Below are 21,835 nucleotides of genomic sequence, written 5' to 3' on the forward strand. Positions count from 1 at the left end.
AGTAGATATGCTTGAGTTGACATGGCAGACCATGGAGGAGATGACCAAAAGGATAAGAGAAATGACTATACTAACATTATCTGCTCTCTAAGATTGGAAAACCCACACACTGGCCATGCTCCTTGGGAAGGCAAGGAGGACACTCTGTTTGCCAAGGCTGTGGGGGACACGCTGGTGGGGGGACGCCAACTCAGAGGCTCAGCAGGGGCTGTTCTCTACAGCCCTGGGCCGATGGGAGGTGATGCTGCTTCAGAACTGCTCTCTAGCAGCAGTGGGGATGGCAGATCCTTAATGGCAGAGACCAGAAGCAAAATGGCAATAATTACCATGCTGGGCAGCAAGGTCAGACTAACAACCAGAGGGGCTGGCCTACAGGGATCTAAGGAGAAGGCCAACGTGTATTCTTAGGTCCAGGAAAGGATGAGCAGAAGGCTGAGGTCAGCTGCCGCAGTGGAGAGTTATGAGGGAAAGGCATAGTTTCCAAACGTGAGCCATTTCTCAGGTCCAGAACCCACTGATTGAAAGAGGGACTGAGTCCCCATGAGGAAGGACCCTGTAACACTGCAGCAAGTGTGTATAATACTCTGTTCCTGATCTGTCTTCCAGGGATCCATTCAGTGGTCACCTCCCTGGATCCTGAACCTACAATTGGAATGGATTTCCTTAGCTATTGGAAGACCCCCTCACAGTGGTTTCTTGACCTAGACACTAAGAATGTTTGAAATAGGAAAGGCCAAGTGCAGGCCCCTGCAACTGCCACTACCCACACCAGCCAAAGAAAAGCATCCAGTCCTGGGGAGATGGCAGAAATTACTGCCATTCTTCAAGACTCAAAGGGTGCAGTCCAGGGGATCACATCATATCATCGTTAAATTCCACAGTCCCATCCCTGTAAAAACTGGCTGGATCAGGTCAGATGACAGAGGACTACCGCAAATTCAACCACAGAGTAGACCCAATTGCAGCTGGTGGGCTGGATGAGTGTCTTTTCTAGAGCAGATTAACACTGTTAGTGGTAGAGACATAGTAGGCAGCTACTGATCTGGCAAATTCATTGTTATGGACTCATCGTGTCCCCCGAGATTTCATATGTTGAAGCCCTAACCCCCAACATGATGGTATTTAATGAGGGGACTTTTGAGAAGTAATTAGGGTTAGATGAGGTCATGAGGATGGGGCCCCCACGACAGGATTAGTGTCCTTATAAGAAGAGGAAGAGACAGGAGCTTGCTCGCTCCCCGCCACCTCAGGACACAGCAAGAAGGTGGCCATCGGCAAGCCAGGATGAAAGTGTCACTAAAACCCCACCATGCTGGTGCCCTGATCTCAGACTTTCAGCTTACAGAACTGTGACCAGTAAATGTCTGTCATTTAAGCTGCCCAGTCCATGGTGTTTTATTATGGCAGCCTAAGCTGACTGAGACATTCATTTTTTCAATGCCCTCCAGGAAGGAAGAGCAGAAGCAGTTTGCAGTCACATCAGACGGACAACAGTATACATACCTAGTCTTGCTCCAACGGGATGTGATTCTCTCCCTTTCTGTCCAATACAGATCCAAGGGACCTGGACCATCTGGACATTCCACAGAACATTATATTGGTTCCCTATGATGATGCCATCATGCTAGTTGGACCTATTGAGCAAGAAGGGGCAAGTGCTCTGGGTGTCCTGGTAGGACACACACACTCTAGAAAAGATTCGAGGCCTAAACATCAGTGAAGTTGGTAGGGGCCTAGTGATCTGCAACATGCCAGGACATCACTTTAAAGTAAGTAAGAAATGATTGTGCCTTGTTTCTCTTATTGGTAAGGAAGGTGCATGATGCTTGAAAGGCCTCTTCAGATTTTGGAGGGAGCATATTCCTCACTTGGTAACACTGCTCCAACCTATCTATTGGATGAAACAGAAGGCTGATGGTTTAAGTGGAGCTAGAGAAAGAAAGGGCCCTGCAGCTTGTCAGGATGGTGCCACGGGCAGCCCTGACCCTCAGGCCACGTGACCTGGCAGCGCTGACACTCAAGGTTTTACACTATGTGGAATGTGGAAATCCTAAGAGGAGAGTCACAGACCCCTGGGCTCTGGGCCAAGGTCTTGCCCTTTACAGCAGAGAACCAAATACCACTTGAAAAGCAACTTGTGGCATGCTACTGAGCCCTGGTAGAGACAAAGCATCTGACCATGGGACATCAAGCGACCATGTGGGCAGAACTGCCCATCATGAACTGGGTGCTATCAGACCCACTAAGTCATGAGATCAGACAGGCCTGGCAGTGACCCTTGATGAGATGGAAGTGGTACATCTGGAATCAGGCTCAAGCAAGTCCAGAGGGCGCAGATCAGCTGCAGGAACAGGTGGCCCAGACCCGCCTGTCACCCACTACTCTTGCACCGATGCCCCTGTGCCTCTCCCTCAGCTCACACACAAATAGCTCCATGGTGGGGGCTTCCCTGTGCCTACCTGCTGGAGGAGAGCAAAAACCCACCCATGCTTGGATCATGGACGGGTCAGTTTGGCGTGTTGGTGCAAGCTGAAAATGGACTTCTGCTGCACTACAGCTCCATTCAGGGGCAGCTCTGAAAGACAATGGTGAGGAGAAATCCTCTCAATAGTCAGAGTTTTGGGCAGCGTACCCAGTTATTCACTTTGAATGGAGAGAGAAGAGGCCCAAGGTAAAAATGCACGTAGACCCGTAGGCAGCGGGGAATAGCTTAGCTGATTGTTCAGCGGCCGGAAGGAGCAAGATTAGAGGACTGGGGACAAGGAGCAGTATGGGAAGAGGTGTGTAGATAAATCTATGTTCACGAGCACAAGTTTGAGGAGTTAATGGCTGCCGGAACCCTCTGCTACAGAAGAGGCGGTCAATAACCAAGTGGATGAGATGACCAGGCAGCTCTGATGTCAGCTCAGCATTGACACAATGCCCTCATAAACAATAACCATGGTGGCAGAGATGGAAGCTGTGCACATGCTCAAAAGTGTAGGCTCCCTCTCACCAAGGCTGACCTAGTTTTGCTGCTGTCAAATGTATGACCTGCCAGCCTCAGAGACCAGTGTTGAACCCCTGGTATGACACCATTCCTCCAGGAGACCAACCAGTCACTACTCGGTGACAAGTTGACGACACTGGACCCTTTCCACCCTGGAAGGGAAATGATTCATCTTGTATTTCAGGTATGGATTTGACTTTCCTACCTTCAGCATCCCAGCCAGTCCGACTACTGAGGAATCACAGAATGTCTGATCTGCTGATGTGAGATCTCACATGACTTTACCACAAAGGACCTGCTTCATGGCAAAGGAGGCTTGGCAGTCAGCACATGGTCATAGGATCCACTAGTCTTACCACTTGGAAGCTGCCAGCCTGATGGAGTGGTGGAATAGCCTCTTGAAGGCACAGCTGAGCTGTCAGCTTGGAGATGACCCTCTACAGAAGGAGCCAGTGTCCTCCAGGACGCAATATACTCTCGAATGGCCGTTGGATGAGGCTGTGTCCCTCGAAGGTAAAATACATGGGTCTGGGAACCAAAGGGCCCTTCATCACTCCCAATAACCCAATCGGGGAATTCGTTCTTCCTGTACCCACAACCTCAGGTTTTGTGCATCTAGAGGTCCTGGTTCTCAGAGGAGGGATGTTTCCATTAGGGGATACAGGGAGAATCCCACTAAACTTAAAGCTACAGTTGCCACCTGGTCACTCTGTGCTCCTTGTGCCAGTAGCCAAAGAAAGTTATGACCATCCTGGCACAAGGAGCACATGTGACCAGCTGACGTTTGACGCTTGTCATCCCAGGGAGGCAGGACTCCTTCTATGCAATGGAGCAGGATAGCATATGTTTTCCACTCAGATGATCCACTGGGGTGTGTCTAGTACTCCAGTGCCCAGTTGTGACTCTAAACAGACGACGTGCAACAACCACAGTCTGATAAGGGAAGGCAGGGTGAGGCTCTGGGCTCAGGGTCTGGGTCGCGCCGCCAGGTGAGCCACCTCCACCAGCAGTGTCAGCCAGGGAGGAGGAGCTCTAGGATGGCTGGGGAGGGAGGTGATGAGTATCATGCATAGTCTTAGGACCATCCACAGAAGTGGGAACTATGGTTCATCTCACTAAACATCCAATTGTAAGTCTTCCCAGAATCTTGAGGAAGCCGTGCCTGGCTGGAGCGAGCTTAACGTGAGAGGCGAGCAGATCTGGGCCATACAAAGGGGCAGACTGTAGTGCATGCCATCGGTGTCCCACCCTACTGACCTGGCACCCCCAGCCTCGAGCCACCGTGAGTGGTGGCTGCTAGCTGCTCACAGCTACATCCTTCTCCTGAGAGTTTCCTAGAAGTGCTTGGAAGGTTATCCCTCCCCTGTGGCCCTCAGTCACGGACTCCGTGACAGGGGTACGAAAGGCTAGCCTCTTTCCTCATGAAGGACAACTCCACGATGTTCCTCATACTGCAGAGCTCCCTGTGGGGTCGGGCTGAGGCTTCACTTAAGCTGAACGCACACCTTTGCCTGGTTTCTTCCCTCTCCTATTCCGGTCCACTGACTTCCTTTCAGGTTCTGCTGAGAGCGCTCTCTCAATAAGCCACTTGCCCAGGAATCCAGTCTCAGGCTCTACATCTTGGGAACCTGACCTAAAGCAGATACAAACTATTTCTGCCTTTCATACGGCACGAGGCCTGGTAGCAATGACATGCTGCGTGCAGACAACGAACGTGGGATGAGGCCCTCTTGGGAGAACAGCAGAGCTGTGAGACTCACACCTTCTCCTAGGACTCAGCTGCAACTTACACATTGATTCATTACTCATTTTCCATCTGGGTAGTGAATTTTGGGTAAACAATTCTGCAGGTCATTAGAGTGACTATTCAGACAGCGAGTGTTCAGATAGCAGAAGATACCTGTTCACCACAGAGAGTCTTCACGAGAGATCAGCCTCACAGCCCTGTTCTCTGGGTCAGAGCCTCAGAGGGCAGAGAATTCCATGTTGGCCTCTGTGCACCACCCTCTTCCTACTTGTTCGCCAGCAGGGCTGACAGTCCCTGGTTGTCTATAGCAAGCTCCCACCAGGAGGGGTCGATGCCCAGGTCTTAGCAGCTGGGAGACATTGTAAACAGCACTCAGCTTATGAGCGTACGTGCAAGGAGACTCCCGGAGCTCAGGGGCGCTCATCAGGAGAAATTTGTGTCAAATTTAGCCTCATTTTCTTTTTCTTTCTTTTCTTTTACGCTAAAAACTTTTTGTAATAGAGAATTTCAAACATATACAGAAGTAGAGAGAATAGTATAATGAACCCCCATGTGCATCCAGCACCCGATATCAACAGTTACAACATTCAGTCATTCTTATCTATGTTTGTAAGTTTTTTTTAACTAGAATTCTTGCATTGGTAGAACAGGGGATTCTGTAATTGCTTGTTTGTCTGGCTCTCCTGCTAGGCTCAACCATCCTGTATGGACACAGCATACAGCTTTTATGTTTGCTATGGTGCTCCCAGGGCATATTGCATGACATTCATTCATTCAACCAAAAACACTTTTTGAGGATGTACAAGGACCAACGGTGACTAAGCCCTCTGCAGGCGCTCACAATTTGTTAGGAACAAGAAAAAGCAAACTCTCAAGCTGTAGCCAAGAATTCTAGCGGCACAGAGCAAGAAGCAACCAGCTCTCCATAGGAGGGCTCTGACACTCCAGTCCCGCCACCGTGCTCTCGTCATCTGTATCCACTCCTTAGGCATTCTTACTAATTCCATGGCCCATCAGTTGTGTTGGTGATGCCAGCCCTGACCTCTCCCCTCCAGGGCACCAACTACCTCCTTGGCAACCCCATTTGGGAGTCCAACCAACGTTTTCCTGCTTTCTTGTGTGCTGGGGTCATTTCTTTGCATTTGGCATCCATTCCTGCCCCCTCTCTGTCCCCCAGAACACAGGGCTGGATGGCAGAAAACTACATTTCCCAGGTTCCCTTGCAGCCAGGTTTCTGAATGCACCTTGGGTGGACCATAGGCCACATTCCTGTGATATTTGGAAGGTCTGTGGTAGTTGGCCAGCAAGCTTTGACCAACACGAGTGTTGGTGGTGTGGGACCCATGACCCAGCCTTGTGAACGTGAACAGGGTGAGGCTGTGGCAGGTCCCTGGCCCCGCGATTGTGCTACAGGGAGTGACAGTGAAGCCCAGATCCAGCGTGGCCCCTGGTTCTGTTCCTTCAGCCCTCCCGATGACTTTATAAGCACCCCATCCCCTGTATCAAATCCTTTCTGCTTGGAATTCCCGGAGTGCGTTCTGTTTCTCCCTAACCCTAAACCTAACCCCACTGACCTGAGCCATTACCTTCTCGCAACTCAATCATGGCGACAGCCTTCCGTTGTTCTATTTCTATCTTTGCCACCTATAATCTGTTCTCCACTTAGCACCCAGAGTGACCTTTGAAAAGCATGAATTGAGTAATGTAACTCCCTGATCAAATACCTCCTAGGGTTAGGTTAGGAAACCAGGAGTCCAGGGGACCAAGAAGTCAGGAGGCCAGGAGACCAGGAGCCCAGGAGGTCACGAGGTCAGGAGGCCAAGGATGCTGGCCTCTGAGGCGCGATGTCCTGCCTGTTCTCCTTCTGCTTCCTTTCCTCTCATCTGGCCTCCTCCAAGCTTGTTCTCATGCTGAGAGTCTGGTGATGAAGACATCAAAGGGACTTCAAGGCAGGCCACCAACCACAGCCAAGCCCAAGGAGCTGGACAGAGGGTGCAGTGAAGGGCCCTGAGTCTGAGGTGCCGGAGTATGGCAGCGATGTCAGCTGCGAGGCTAGGACGTGGGCTGACCTTGCGTCTCCCAGCCGCCCTCTGAGAGTTTGGCTCTGTGTGGAGGCTGTGGGAGGATCTGGGCAGAGGGGAGGCATGCCCGGCTCACTCTGGAAGCAGTGAGAAAGATGGGCTCCGAAGGGGAGGACCTGGAGTGGGGTGGCCAGCAGAGTCAGGTGTAGGGGTAAGGACAGGAGGGCAGAAGGGCTGCTCAGGGCCAGCTGGCCACAGGAGAACACAGTAAGGATGGCCTTAGCAGGACAGAAAGATGGCCTTGCTCCAGAGCAGAGAGCAGGCGTGGGAGTGGGAGTCGAAGCAGAGGTGACCGTGCTCAGCGGGTCGAGCGGGGCTGCGCTGAGGCCATGCTGCTCTGGAGACAGGTGTACTGGAGGTTTGGGCCAGGCGTGCCCAGAACAGGACCCTTGGCCTGTCTCCCCACGCCAGCGCTCTCACTCCTGAGGGCAGGTGATTCTAGTGCCACGGGCAGCCAGTGCCTCTGGCTGGGCTGGATGGAACATGCCCTGTGGATCTGGATGTGTGGTCCCAGCAGAACCCCAAGTCCTTTCAGCGGAAGTGTCAAGCTGGAGCTCTCCTTTCTCTCTGGTTGTAAGGGCCTGGAGCTCCCACGACCGTGCCCCGCTGTGTGGGGAAAGCCCATCGTCAGTCGGGGAGAGTGAGTCCAGCTCCAGAGAGAGGTGGACAGAGCGGCATCAACAGCCTTTTTTGTTTTTTTGCTGAGGAAGATTCGCCCTGAGCTAAAATCTGTTGCGGACGGGTGGTGTAGGTCCATGCCTCGGATCCAAACCTGCAAACCAGTGCCACCAAAGAAGGGCACGCTGAACTTAATCACTGCCCCATGGGGCTGGCCCCTCAGCCGCCTTTGAGTCTCAGATGCTGCTGCCCAAAGCTGCCCTCAGCTCAGCACACTGAGTGTGGTCCCACCAGCCGGTGCAGCCCCTGCTTTGCTCCCCCAGGTCCCACTGTGTTTGCTTTGCTTATGGCCAGAGATACCTGACGAACGCCTGGTGACCACCTGTCAGAGTAGCTGTGAACCTCACTGTCCAGCATAGTAGCCACTGCCTACATGTGGCTCTTGGGCCCTCAAAATGTGGCAAGTCCTAGCTGGGATATGCTGTATGTGTGCAATACACCCTGCTTTGGAAGACAATATGAACAGTAGCATGTCAAATATCTCATTAACAATTTTTATGTGAATGACATGTTTAAATGATAATATTCTGGATGTAGTGGGTTAAATAAAGTATTGTGAAAATTAATCTCCCTATTTCTTTTTCCTTTTTTACGTGGCTGCTAGAAAATGCTGCATTTCCCTAGGACAGTGCTGTGTAGAGCGTGGGGCTAGATTAGAGGGAACGCTGATGCCTCGAGGGTCTCCTCTTGGACACAAGCAGAGCGCTTGGCCATGGCTGCAGCCGTGGATGAGGGGAAAAGTGGATGCCTTCTTGGCTGTTGCTGGCAGTGCTGTCCCTTCACCCTCACAGACCAGAAGCATCCGTCCTCGCTGACCCCTACCAGTAAGCGGTTTTCTCCTGTGCTGCAGGGCCTCACGACCCGACCTGTCCACTCCTGGGTGCTCTTCCTGCCTCGAAGCCCTCACGGGCAAACACTGTCCAGGCTGCTTCCTCCATAGGCCCCTGGACAGCATCCCTTCCTGGCTAACCCACCTGAAGAGGTAAGATTGGAAAGGAAGGCAGGGCCGTGTGCGCATCCCAACTTGGCAAGATGCACTTGTGCCTGGGAACTACCTAGCCTGCTTCTCTGTCTCTTCCTTCTGCTGTTTGTGGACCCCCAGCCCCTCCTGCCCACAGCCTGCCTGTCCCTCCACTGGGCTCTGTGGGAGCCTGACACTAGTCCTGAATGCAGGAAGCACAGGCTTCCTACCTTCACTGCTGTCCAGAAGGGGGGCAGCTGTGTGTCGTCTGCTTTATAAGATTTCAATGTCAGAATTTGATTTAAGGTTTGTGTGTGTGTTGGGGGGGGGGGCGGTAATCTACTGCTGAAAACAAAAAGTCCTAGAAGCCAGGAGCCCAAGTGTGAGGCCAGTGGGATGCACTCATCGCTGGGATAGGCCTCCAAGGAGGGGTGGGGTGGGGCGGGAGGCAGGGCAAAGGCCCCAGAGACAACCTAGTCTTTGGAAACTGTGAAGTGTAACAGGGAAACGGCACAAGGGACTTGGCAGATGGATTGAGTGAAGGACACTGAATGAAGGGATTGTCCTGGGTTCTCCAGGTGGACCCAATGCCATCATAAGGGTCCTCATAAGAGGAGGCAGGAGAGGCAGAGTCAGAGAGGGAGAGGCGACCATGGAGCCAAAGGTTGGAGCCATGCACTTTGAAGACGGAGGAAGGGGCCATGAGCCAAGGAGGCAGGCAGCCTTCAGATGCTGGAGGGGCAAGGATGGGGCTTCTCCCCGAGAGCCTTCAGAGGCAGGGCCCTGCCGATGCGTCGCATTAGTTTCAGCCACGTGAGACCCATTTCAGACTTCTGACCTCCAGAAATGGAAGATAATAAATTTACGTTGTTTTAAGCTACCAAGTTTGTGGTAATTTCTTACACCAACTAAAAGAAACTCAGGCAGAGATGGACAGGCATTTACATTTTTATCTCAGCTACCAAATGCATAAAAGTGTCCGTGTTGACGACATGGATCTGGATAGTTGTGCTGCCCAGACGAGCTATGAGTGATCATCAATCTTGTGGCACAGGGCAGGGATCACCCCACCCCAGACCTCCCCGGCTGGCCCCAGCACCTTACGGGGGCCTCCGAGCCTCAGACTCCCCCTGGGGGTCTCTGCAGAGCAGTGGGTGCTCTAGCCGGGAGTGGCGACAGGGAATCGCGAGTCCTAGCGGCCAGGCGGGAGAGCACCAGGCTTCCTTCAAAGTGCAGAGGTCTGGCTACTCCCGGCTCTGCAGTTTCCCACCTCTGTGACCTCGGGCATGACCTCTGTCAGCTCTGATTCACCGTCAGTGAACATAGGCATGGACGTCCACCCCACCCCACAGACTAGCACTAGTGACCAGCACTTGGGCCCAAGGAGGCTGAGTGGTAGCAGCTGGACTCTGTCCACTCTGAGGCTGGGGGCTCACCTGTCTCAGTTGGGAGGAGGGCCTGCAATGACCAGGAGCACAGACCTGGCTGAGGGATGGAGAGGGTAGTGGGCTCTACCTGGTAGGGTCTGGGAGAGCCCAAGGCACTAGGAGGGGCCAAAGGTAACTAGGAGCTCGAACACCGGGCAACCTGCAGAGGTCAGGATAGGAACAGGGCAGTGGAGACAGAGGAGGCCAAACTGGGTAGGGGAGAAACTGGAAGGACATCTTCAGGTCGTCCAGCTCTGCACCTGCTGCAGACTCCTTGGTACATGGGCTGACAGCCACCTCTCTTGTACTGGATGCAGCCAGGCCATGGGTTCCTCTCCCAGCCCCCCAGCCTGTGGGCACACATCCCAGACCACACCAACCCCCTGGGCACCTCCCAGAATCCCAGGGCAGAGACAGAGGCTGGGTGGACCTCTGGACCCGCTGTGGAGGGTGGGGGCACTGCGGGTTCCAAGAAAGGCTGACAGTGTTTGCATTTCTGTTGGAGAGGAAGGGTGGGACTTAAAAATATACAGAAAAGTATAAAGAACAATATGAGAAAACTCATCTTCCCTCCAGTGGGCAGGGCCCAGGCCCAGAGCAGGTGTCAAGATGGAGTGGGACAGCCCAGCGGCAGCTCTGGAAAGACTCTGGCGCTGCTGCTGTCCCAGGCTTGTCTCCTGACCATTGCACTGTATTTTGACACCTATTAGACTTGGTTCTCAAAAAAGATCAAGTTCGTGAGCTTCTACCTGAGGCTGAAGCCCGGTCGTGTGGACCTAGAGGCCATTTGCAAAGCTCCCTGTTGGCACAGGGACCCACTGTGCCCGGGGGTCTCAGCGAGAGGGTGGACGTGGAAAGGCGGCAGCCATCCCTCCCTGGGGAAGCATTCACAACACAAGGCCTTGGGCTGTGGGGGCTGGGAGCGCATGATGCTCCTAGGGCGTAAGTCTCCCCCAGCCTTCCCTGCCTGAGGTCCTAGTGGTGCCTCAGGAGCTCCAGCTGCCCTGCTGGCCCCAGAGGTTGTGAGAGGTGGGTCTGTGAGGGAGCTGGCCTAGCAGCTTCCAGACTGGAACACAGGGAGGCAGAAGCAAGGAGTGTCCCACCCACTAGGAGGCTGGATCACAGGAGGGGAGGGGGCCGACAATTTCAGATGTGCTGGCAACTGCCCCCTGCAATGCCACTGAGTATTCAGTAGGCTCCCTGTGGGCAGAATCAAAGGCTTGGTCATTGGAAACCCACAGTCCTGCCCGCTAATATTTGTTCACACTATTATTATAGTTTCTAAGTGATGCATCAATCAGTGGTTACATGTGTGTGTGTGTGTGTGTGTGTGAGATTAGGGAAACACCCACCATTTGTAATCAATTGAAATCACCGCTCATTAGTGGGCCTCTCATGGGCTACACCCACCTAGCATTCATTTTCACTGACTTTTTCTGTACAACTTTTTGCATTCATGGACACAACACCTGCAGGCAAGCCTAGGAGCAGGGACAGGGGGAGAAGACTATTGCTCCCCCAGGCTCGCCCGCCTTGATGTATGTTGTGGGGCTGAGCTTCTCCCCCTGTGCTCTGTGAAGGGGGCCCTGCCACCCATCAGCCTGGGCAACTCTGCTCTGGACTCTTCTGGAGGGCGGGGGCCCTGGCCAGACCTGGGAGCCACGTGGCAGGAACCACGGGGCGTGTGAGTCATGTGCTGAGGGGGTAATCTGAGCCTGGCTGTGGGTAAGTGAAGTCTCCGGATGCAGGGGGAGGGTTCTGTATCGTCTGGAAGGGGTGTCATGGAGGGGGCATCGCTTTCCTTCTCTCTCCGTCCACTTACAGGACTTTTCTGTGCTTCTATTGATATTGCATGTACAGCTGCTCTGGAGAGGCGCACGCTCGGGGGCTCACACCCCACACAGCAGCCCTGGGGGGCTTTACAGAAGGGGAAACTGAGGTCTGGAGGGACGGGGAAGAGCAAGTTTGAGACTGAAGCCCAGCTGCCCAAAGGCTGGGAGCTGCTGCAGGAGAGGGGTCAGCCAGGAGGAGGGGGTAGTTGCTTGATGTGGAGGTGGGATCCTCCTCTCCTGGGTGTCCGAACAGTTCTGCTCTTTGGGGGAGTCCTACTGAGGGAGTTTCTTTATCCTCTCCCACCCCCTCGACCCCTGGGGTGAAGGATGGAACTGCTGGGTCCTTACAGGGAGAATCCGTCCACCCTGGTCTGTCGCTGCTGTCCTGTGGGGTGGTCAGAAGGGCTCCTGCCTCCATTTGGTGACCTTCACAGGCAGGGCGGCCAGCATAGCGGGCCTAGTGGGTCCAGCTCATCAGGGAGAGATGGGCAAGCCCAGTGGGCCCAGGGTGGAGGACCAGAACCCATGTCGGGTAGGGAGCTGCCCGGCCTGTGTCGATCTGGCTTACCATTCCTTATCCCTCCCACCGACCCCTAGGGTCCAGCCCAGGACTCAGGAGTCTGCTGAGATGGGTGGGGCTGGGGTGGGTCCGTGGATCAGCAGCCGTCTACACACATTGATTGGGCATAAGGCCGTGCCGGAGTGCGGCTTCCCCAAGCATACTCTGGCAGGATGCTTTGGAGGGCCAGGGGCAAAAGGAGGCAGAGAGTGGACTCTGCTAGCCAGACAGCAGTGGCCCCCCCCAACCCCGACTGGTCCCTCCCTGGGCTGGGGGGGAGGTCCTCTACCCAGAGGCCTGATCCTCTCAGATTGCATCCACTTCAAGAGCTCCTGGCTCCCTGAGAGTCCCCATCCGATCTACCTCTGGCCACAACTCAGAGAAGTCTCCACGCTCATTTATGTGACATGTACTGCTATTATCCCATTTTGCAGACTAGGTGTGTGAGGCCCAGAGCTTCCCAGATCTCACTGGGCCTTAAGGAAGCTGCCCAGGCTCTGCCCTTGCCGGGGCCACCTCTGGGTTCACAAAGCCACTACCTAAGAAGGAACGTTCTCACTGAGCCCAGGCCTCCACCATTCACCCCATATGACCTAGCAACTCACCTGGCCTCTCAGTCTGCAGAGCCCTCGTCTGTGAAATTAGGGCCAGAACAGTCCCCAAGAACCATCCCTGAGAAGAGCCTGTGGCTGAGCAGCAGACCTGGCCTGGTGGAGATCTGGGAGGAAGGACCCATTGCTGGGGCCCTTGCCCTCAGTTAGACTCCTCCTGCTTGGGCCCAAGCCCTGGTGGACAGACTTGCAGCCACCCTGTTGGGCAGGTGTGGCCTGGCGTGGGGGCGGCAGAGGGAGAACAGCAGAGATGGACGGAGCAGATGCATGAAGAGAGTGTGTGGGTGAGAAGGCGTGATGCTCAAGAGAAGGTCCAGGATGACTCTGGGGGCCTGAGGAATCTAGGCGCCCAGGGGAAGCTGGCTGCCCACCTGGAGGAGTGCTTTGTATGGCAGCCACACACCTTGACCTTCCTGCCCCTTCCCATACACCAACTGCTTTCTGGCCTCTGGTCTCTCCCTCCAGGGGCCTCCTCAAGTCACCTCCCCTTGGTGTGGGCTTATGGCTGTTGGCACCACCCAATTCCCACCAGGCCCAAGCTGCCCATGGGAACGCCAGCACCCAGCTCGGTGCCTGAACACCGAGGTGCCCAAGAAACATCTGGTAAACTGCCCCTGTGGGGAACTCACACGAGGGCCAGAGACTGCGAGTGCCAGCTGCCTATTCCCCGCAGGCCCCCTCACCCTCGGATGACAGTCAGGACCTTCTGGCATCGATGGCAGGAGGAAGACCAGACAGAGTGGCCTTCTCATGGGTCAGAGAGAAACCCAGGCCAGGAGCTCAACTCTCACAGAAAGGAGAGCCCAAGCCCCAAAGAGATAAAATGTGAACACTTCACTGAAAGGCACAAAGGGAGATCTGAGTCGGGGGAAGTACGTATTCTGGCATTGAAGGTTTATCTCTCCCCAAGTCAAAACTCTGACAGCGATTTTATGAAACTTGGCTACGGGGTCTGAACTTCATCAAGAAAGGTGAGGCAGGCAGGAGATGGCACAAGGCGTATTTAAGGAGAAGGGCCCAGACAGAGGGATTCTCTGGAGCAGAAACAAACAAATGGAAAGATGGACCGTCATCACGCTTGTGTGCCTGGAACCTAGTCCCAAAGGCAGCTTTTCAAGCAGCTGGATGGATGGCCTATCCAAGAACTGGTCACGGGAAACGGGCAATCCTTCCAGGAAAATGAAGGAATAGAACACATGGAGTGTGAGGCGGCCAGTAGTCAGATGACCAGGGGCCTTAGTGGATGCCAGGAAGCTTAGCCTGAGGAGGGCTGGGCCGGGAGAGCAGGACGTGGGCCCAGTGGGAGCCCTGGCACTGAGGAGAGCAGGGGTGCGGGAGTGAGAGGCCACCAGGGGCTCCCAGTCTGGGAGGGACCTGGGTGCCCGGTCTCTGAGGGGGGTGACGTGGGAGGGAGCAGGCTTGGGGGATGATGAAGGGGCCCCTCCTCAGTGTGCACCCAGCCCCAAGAGAGGGAGACAGCAAGAGACATAGAGAGAGACAGAGACAGAGAGACAAATAGGCAGAGAGAGAGACAGAGTCAGAGAGAGACAGAAAGACAGAGACAGAGGGACAGAGACAGAGAGAAACAGAGAGAGACAGAGAGACAGACAGAGAGATACAGAAAGAGACAGAGACAGACAGACGAGAGAACTGCATCCTCCTGAGGGGCAGCAAGAAGCAGCAGCCACCCCATGAGAAGTGGAGGGAAGATGAGAGTGGAGAGGAGGGGCCAGGCAAGGACTGTCCCTCTGTCACAGGGTCAGGACATGGGGAAGATGCCTGGGTTAAGCCCCAAGGCTGCCGCCCGGCCCTGCTTGAGAGCACCAGAACCTTCTCTGGAGGACCTTTGGTCAACACTGCTCTAACCACTCATGCCTTGGGGAGGCTTCAGGGCAGTTCTGCAGAAACACAGGGAAGGAGGCCTGGAGCACTCTGTGCCTGTCTCTCCATTGCCACCTGCCCTCTGTGGCCACTGCCACAGGAGCAGGTGTGGGCCTGGCCGGGGCCATGCTGCATCCCACTGCTGGGTCCCCTTGGTCTGCTCCCGCCCCCGGGGATGGGCGGCAATTTTAATGCTCTTTCTGAGGGACCTTGACCAGAGGCCTGGGACACAGGTGGCCTATGTGGCTCTCCTTTGCTCTCATGGCCTCCCAGCCCAGGCCCTTCACGGATTCCTGTCGGCAACAGTGGGGACAGGAGCTGGGCATGACCTCTGACACTGTTCAGAGCCAGCAGCTCCTGGCTGAGAGGGGCCCAGCCTCTACATAGGCTGAGTTCCCACTTGACCAGGCCACAGCCGCCTGCCTATAGGGAGCCTCGTCCCCCCATGCTCAGGGTCTTGTCACCACTCCACTCGTTGGGGCCAACTGCTCCCCCCTGTACCGGCCCCTCTCCCAGCACACCTGCTTGGGGCCCACCTGGAGCTTCGCGTCGTGAGCAACTGTCAAGAGTGGGCAGCAGCGCAGCCTCCAGTGGCCCGGGGGTGGGGATGGGGGTGGTCTCTCTCCTGCTGGGGCCCAGACACTGGCTGGGACAAGTCTTGCCAGCGAGACTGGGCCAGCGTGTCAGAGTGGCACAACCTCATCCCATTCCTGAGCCTTCTCCTTCAGCGAGGCTGAGTACCCCGGCAGCTGGAGGGTCTGGATGCAGAGAGGTCAGCTCCTCCCTGCTGCCCCCCGACCTCCGTGCTGGAGACTGAATTGTGCCCCTCCAAATTCGTGTGTCGAAGCCCTACCCCCAGTGCGGTGTTAGGAGGTGGGACCTTGGGGAGGTGATTAGGGTTAGATGAGGTCGTGAGCGTGGAGCCCCCATGAGCACAAGAGACCAGAGCTCTCTCTCCCCGATGTGAGGACACAGAGGGAAGGTGTCACCTGCAAGCCAGGAAAAGGGTCCTCACCACCTCACCCAACCATGCCAGCACCCTGATCTCTGACTTCTAGTCTCCAGAACCGTGAGGAATAAATGTCTGTTGTTAAAGCCACCCAGCCCACAGTATTTTGTTTTGGCAGCTTGAGCAGACGAAGACACCCGGAAGGTCACATCCCAGCTTTCTTCCTCAAAAGCACCCCCCTGATCCACCACACACAGCTGCCTGCTGGTGCTGCGGAGCCCTCCTCCCTCTCGCCACCAGGTGTTCTCGAGGAGTGTCGGGCCAACAGAAGGGCCCAGGAGGGGGAGGGGAAGTGCAGACCAGGAACTTCCAAGGGGGTGCTCAGGGCCCAATTTCAGGCCACCCAGAGTGGTTGCCACCAAGGCATGGGGCTTCGTGTCAAAGGAACGAACCAGCCATGGTGGGGTTCCAGCAGCCAAAGGCTGGAGGGGAAGGTCAGGGTAGTGGGAGCTGGAGATCTAGAAAAGATGTGTAGGGAGCTGACACTGCCTTGGGGAGCCACTGAAAACAGTACCGAGGCCACGAGTACCGAGGCCACGCTCCTCAGATGATGGGGGATGACCACAGGTGAAGTCCGAGAGGTCAGCACAGACAAGAGAAATGGAAAGAGAGAAGCCAGCAACCCTTCAGTTCCCTCCAAAGCACCCAGGATGCTCCTCTCCCAGGAGCCCGGGTAGGTACAGCCACGGCTGACCTGTTGGGACAATTTTGAAAGTGCGAACAGGGCATCGCTCACTACTGCAGGCCAAACGCTGCTTTGGGGTGGAGGTAGCCCTTCCCAGGGGACACAGAGCTGGACCTGGGTGGGCCTGGCAGCAAAACCTCAGATCCTTAAGATGACTCTGAAGCCAAGCCAGGCCCGCCAGACAACAGGTGGGTCCTCTGCCAGCCAGGACACGCGGGAGGTGTGTGCACGTGGCAGCCCCACACCTCCCTGGTCTGGCCTGGCACCTGGCTGACCGGCACTGCAAGAGCAGCCAGCACAGGGCTGAGGCAAGTGGAAAAATCACTTAATACTCTTTAGAACTTTGGTATTTTGTTCATCTGAATTTTTTGCATTAATTTTGATTCCTTAAAATTTGTATTAAAATACTATTTATCTTGATGACGGGTGTTTTTGGTGCCCCCTTAAAGTGTGCCAGAAGCAGTTATCTCGCTCTGCTTTTGGCCCTGACAGGGATGTCGGTGGCCCCCTGGAGCTCTGCAGCCAGCCTAGCTCCTGAATGTGACCAGCACCCCTCACCTATGGAACAGAAACGGTTTACCACGTGGGGCACTGTATCTCCGGGGACAAATGGGAAGGGGTGTGGGCAGCCCTGAGTCTGAGAACGGATGCTCAGCACACAGCAGGGGCTCCCTGCACAGCTCTCCACAGCACGCACTGGCCCACCTCCCCCTGTCACCAAAGCCATCTCTCTGCCTCTGCCAGACACCACCTCCTTTCTCCCCAGGGCGCCTCCTGCAGCCCTTTTGGGCAGAATTTCTCATCCAAACTCTTGCCATAGCACCAATGACAGCAGGTACGGGACTCGGTTAGGGCCTTGGCCCGTCGGCTGCCAGTGGCTGTGGCACCGTGGTTATTTTCTCCTAACTTCATCAGCTCTGCCAGGAGCAAACCAGCCCAGTGTTTATGCTGACCCGTCATTTCACAGAAGACATGAGAGGATGAACCGTGCCCAAGGAACTGGACCCCGGCCCTCTCCGTGTCTTCCCCACTCCACTGCGGCCCCTGGCCTAGGGGCGCAGGCAGGTTCTCACTCTGCCCTGTCACCAGCTCTGTCTCCGTGCTCACTGCTTGGGCACATGGCTGGCTCAGAGATCGTCTGGATTTCTCTTTGTTTTGGAAAAAGCAACTGCTCTCTGCTCCTCACCAGGAGCAATGGCCCTCGGGCTCCTTATGAAGAGATTCCTACGAGGCAGTGCGGGCATCTGAGACCTGTCAGGATGTCTGTTGAGCAGTCCCACGGCCAGTCAGTTGGTTCTGCCACTAAGACCCCAGCCCCAGACCTCCCAGCGGGGGCTCTAAACTCCCCAGACTCTCTATCCAACGAGGTCACTTCCCAGACCTCCTGGCAGCCTCACTTCCAGGTCTCAGGGCCAGAGCCCAAAGCAGTGGGGAAACGACGTGGGCTGCCAGGAGGAAGGGATCTTTCTGCCCATCAGAGTCAGTGCCCCACAGTTCACTCCCCAGCAGAACTGCCTTCAAGGGCCTGTGTATAAAATCAGATTCTGAGGAGTGAACTCCTTCTATGCTAAACGAACCACTGACTGTGGGGACATCCGGCAAACGCTGTCAGAAAACTGAAGGTGGCACGAGCTACCTTTTCCTTCTTGGCGTTCTCCATCCTGGCTCTGTCATCCAGCATTTGGACAGCAGCCAGCCCACGGGAGCTGGGCCCCCTCAGCCGTCCCCGACAGGTCTCCGAAGCAGAACTATCCCAAGGCTTCTGCCAACCAAGGGTCAGGTCGGGCCTGGGTGTCTGGGAGACTCCGGCCCACCTCCCGGCTGGCCTGGCTTAAGGTTCAGTCAGAGTCTCCTCCTTTCCATTGTCCACTGGCGAGCCTTCTCTTTGGGCCACAGCTGGGACCCTTCTCCATGGAGGCCTCGTCAGGCCAGGTGTGGTAGGGGCAGGGCCATCGCTGGGCTCTGGGGCTGGTCAGCCCTAGTCAGTTGTCTCTCCAGGCTGTGCTGAGCTGTGACAGCATGGTGTCCTCCAGACAGACTCAGCAGAAAAGGTCCTCTCCCGTCCTGTGGCTGGGGGACAGCTTTTGAGTCATTAGGCCTCAGGTGACTGTGTTCCTCTCACACCCCAACCTGCTTCCGCGGCGCCCAACACTTCCTGCTCCGACCAGGTGTGAGTGGGGACTTTTCTTGCCAGGGCCTCTGTGCTCCTGCAAGGTCCCATGCTGCCATGGCAACCAGGAGCAGTCCTCTGCGCTCACGCCCTCCACCCTCAGCGTGACTGACCATCCTGTCATTAGAGCTGCCATGCAGAAAACTGGGGCTGATGGCAAAAGGCCTCCATCCCCATCTCCATAGCGACAGCCCAATCGTCTTGTCACTGCAGACTTTGCCACCTGTCCAGTTCCCAGGGCAGGGTCACAAGGTCTTCCAAACTCACATTCTAAGGAGCAGAGGCTCCCGTGAGTCTGGGAACCAGAGGAGAGGGAGCAGACAGCTTGGCCACTGGCAATGCCGCACGTGCCCGGACCACCCTCAAGCTTTGTCACTGCCTTCTCTGCCTACTGTCTTGAAACCTGAGCTGAATAGCGGGCCCAGCCAGAGCAGAGGCCCGCAGACCTGGGTCCTCACCTCAGGAAGCAGGCACACCCACTCACACCCGCAAGTGTGAAGACCCTGGGAACGGAGCAGCAGGCCAGGGTGCTGGAGCTGACTCTGCTCAGGGGAGCCACTTAACCATCTGGAGCAAAATGTGGGAGCCCAAAAAGGATCTTGACGGTGTTTCTGGCCCAAGACTGTGAGGTCTGGTGTGTATTTTATACTCACAGTGCTTCTCAATTAGGACCAGCCACACTGCAAGTACACAATGTGGCTGGTGGCTGCGTATTGGAAAGTTTTAAGATGTGAAGCTTTCTGCCCGTGCCTCTTGGGGTGTAGCTGCTGTCGAGAATGGGCTCCCCACCAGGGGAGATGCCATGACTTGTGACTCAGGCTGCAGGCTCTGGCCCCTTTTGTTTAGTGTCGTCCTTTCTGGCGCACGGGACGAGGACAGGAAGGGGCACCTTTTGGTGCTCTTTCTTTTGCTGTTTGTGTCAGTAGCAAATTGTCTGAATGTAAAAGTGGCCTTTGGTACCCTGCTAGCCTTGGCCTCGGCTCTGCCTGTGTGCTGGACACCTCTCTGTCCATTCCTCCGCTGATTCCACACTCTTTGTTTGTGTAACTTTAGTTTTTTGATATCTGATGAGGCAAGCATCTCTTCTTTTTTTCTACAAAATGTTCTTTACCAAGAGCCTTTTATCTTTCATATAAACCTTAGAATCTACTCATCCCATTCCACAAAATAATGGTGTGGATAATTTTGTTGGAAATGCATTGAATTTGGGGAGTCATTTCAGGGAACCGACATCTCTATAACGTCAAGTTTTCTGATTCAGAAATATGGTGCATGTGGGTCCACCCTTACGTCCTTCAGGCGAAATTGTCATTATAACCAATATTGATTAAAACATTTACAGTTCACAAAGTACTTACTTTTGCCTTCATTCTGTCATTTGATCAGACAATCTGGGGCAGCGGGCAGGGTGGTATCATCATCGCCACCTTCTGATGAGGCCGTTGGGGCCGGGGAGGTGGAAAGATGGGCTGAGGTGGCCTGCGATGCTCACAGGTTTCTTTGCCACAGCCTCGTGCTAAGGACAGGGGCTGAGGCAGTCTCGCACGTGGAAGTTGCAGGTTCCACCCCATAGCCTTGCCCTCTGTGGCCACAGTTGACTGGAATGTCACCTGATCCGAGGGCAGCCACACCACACACTGGCCAGGGCCTTGCGGGTGGCCTCACAGGAGATATTTACTCGACAGGGACTACTTGAAACCGTGGGTGGGTTTGTAGGGGACCTCAAGTGGCAGAATGCACTCCAGCTCTCCCAAAGGCAAGTCCTGCCTCTTCCTCCAGGGTAAGGCAGGCTGCAGTACATTCCTGGCTGAAGAGTCTGGGGAGCACGGGCCGGGGGCTCTCCAGGACTCCTCTTGCTGTGTTTCCCGCCATTTGGGAACACTTGTGCTTCAGCTCCTCATCCTGCTGGGCCCCCTCATGGCTGATGGATTGTGCCCCTCCCCAGGGTCCACCTGCCCGCCCTGGGTGCATCTCCTACTCCTGCCCTCTGTCTTTGTGTCATCCTAGTGGAAGATTTGCCAGGGAGTTCATATGAACATATGTATTCAATATTTTTTGTTAACCAGAATTTTGTGTTGACACTGTTTGGGGTTCACTGACCATCTTAATCTGGAAACCCCATTGCTTCCCTCAAGGGTCAAACACAGTCTTAGGCACTGTTCTGATTGGACCGCTTACTGCACAGTCAGCAGATGGCCTGCACTGATGGGCTGAGGCCTGAGTCATGTGCCTTTCTTTAACCAATTGCTTGTGTTGATTGGCTCAGAATTCTGGATGCCCAGGTGAGAACAGGGGGGCCCTGGAGGGGGGTATGTGGCAGGAATCAGAGGGGGCTCAGCAGGGTGCATTCAGGGGGTGCTCAGAGAAGAAACTCAGAGGGGGCCGGGGGGTGGGGCTCAGTGAGGAGCTTGTGGGCTAGTGGGGAGGGGGTCTCAGGTGGTGCCTGGTGTGGTGGACTGGCGAGCTCAGGGAGGGGGAATGCTTGGGGTGGGGCTCAGCATCCTCTCGAACACCCGAGAGCATTCAGATTCTTTAGGATGACTTTTCCTTTGTGATGACTCCCATCCAGCTTTCTGTTTTTGGGGTCCTGGGGACTGGGCCGCCATGGGACCCAAACTCCTCTTTGGTGATGGCCAGCCCCAACCCTCTCGCAGAGCCTGTGCCTGCCCTCCTGCCCCACTTTCTCTTCTGCAGACTTTCTCCTACTTCCTGTGCGGGGCAGCCCCACAGTTGTCAAGGTGACATCCCCATGTCATGCCCCTTGCCTAAATGACCCTGTGTCCAGCATGGGCTACACTGCCTCCCAGCCCCGGAGCTGGAGAGGGGTGGTCTCCTAGTACAAATACTGCTTCTGAGAAGCCCCCGCACAGGAGGTAGTTCTGAGGGCGCCTGTCTCACCATTTCCGAGAGCTCCCAGCTGGCTCGCCTGCCCACGCCTGTCTTCCTTGGATGTGATTCCCGTCCTTCCCACTGCTTCCGGGTGAACCTTCTCATAGTCTACTCCTGTCCTCTCCTGCTCTGACATCTCCTATTCCCTCACGTCTGTGTCTATCTTCCTTGTGGCCTGGAGAAGCCGATGGGAGCCAAGGATGCCTGGGTGAGGTAGTGAGCAGCATTTCTGGAGGCTGGTCTGCTGACTGATGGCATCAAGTGTCTGCTCCTCAGGCTCGCTGAACTGCTGACGAGGGACAGGAGAGGAAAAATT

The 21,835-nt window shown here is 55.2% G+C and overlaps 1 protein-coding gene across 1 annotated transcript in view; it reads right to left on the minus strand.

Moving 5' to 3' along the window:
• The window catches only part of GCK (glucokinase), a 50,537-nt gene extending 32,026 nt beyond the window's left edge, over window positions 1-18,511 (minus strand). The window contains exon 1 of the mRNA XM_070264372.1: window positions 18,097-18,511. Within this exon, the coding sequence (XP_070120473.1) occupies window positions 18,097-18,141 (45 nt within the window). The 5' untranslated portion in view covers window positions 18,142-18,511. The remainder of the gene's footprint in view (window positions 1-18,096) is intronic.
• Between the last annotated feature and the right edge of the window lie 3,324 nt (window positions 18,512-21,835).

The sequence above is a fragment of the Equus caballus genome, chromosome 4 (genome assembly GCF_041296265.1).
Source record: "Equus caballus isolate H_3958 breed thoroughbred chromosome 4, TB-T2T, whole genome shotgun sequence".
NCBI classification, from domain to species: Eukaryota; Metazoa; Chordata; class Mammalia; order Perissodactyla; family Equidae; genus Equus; species Equus caballus.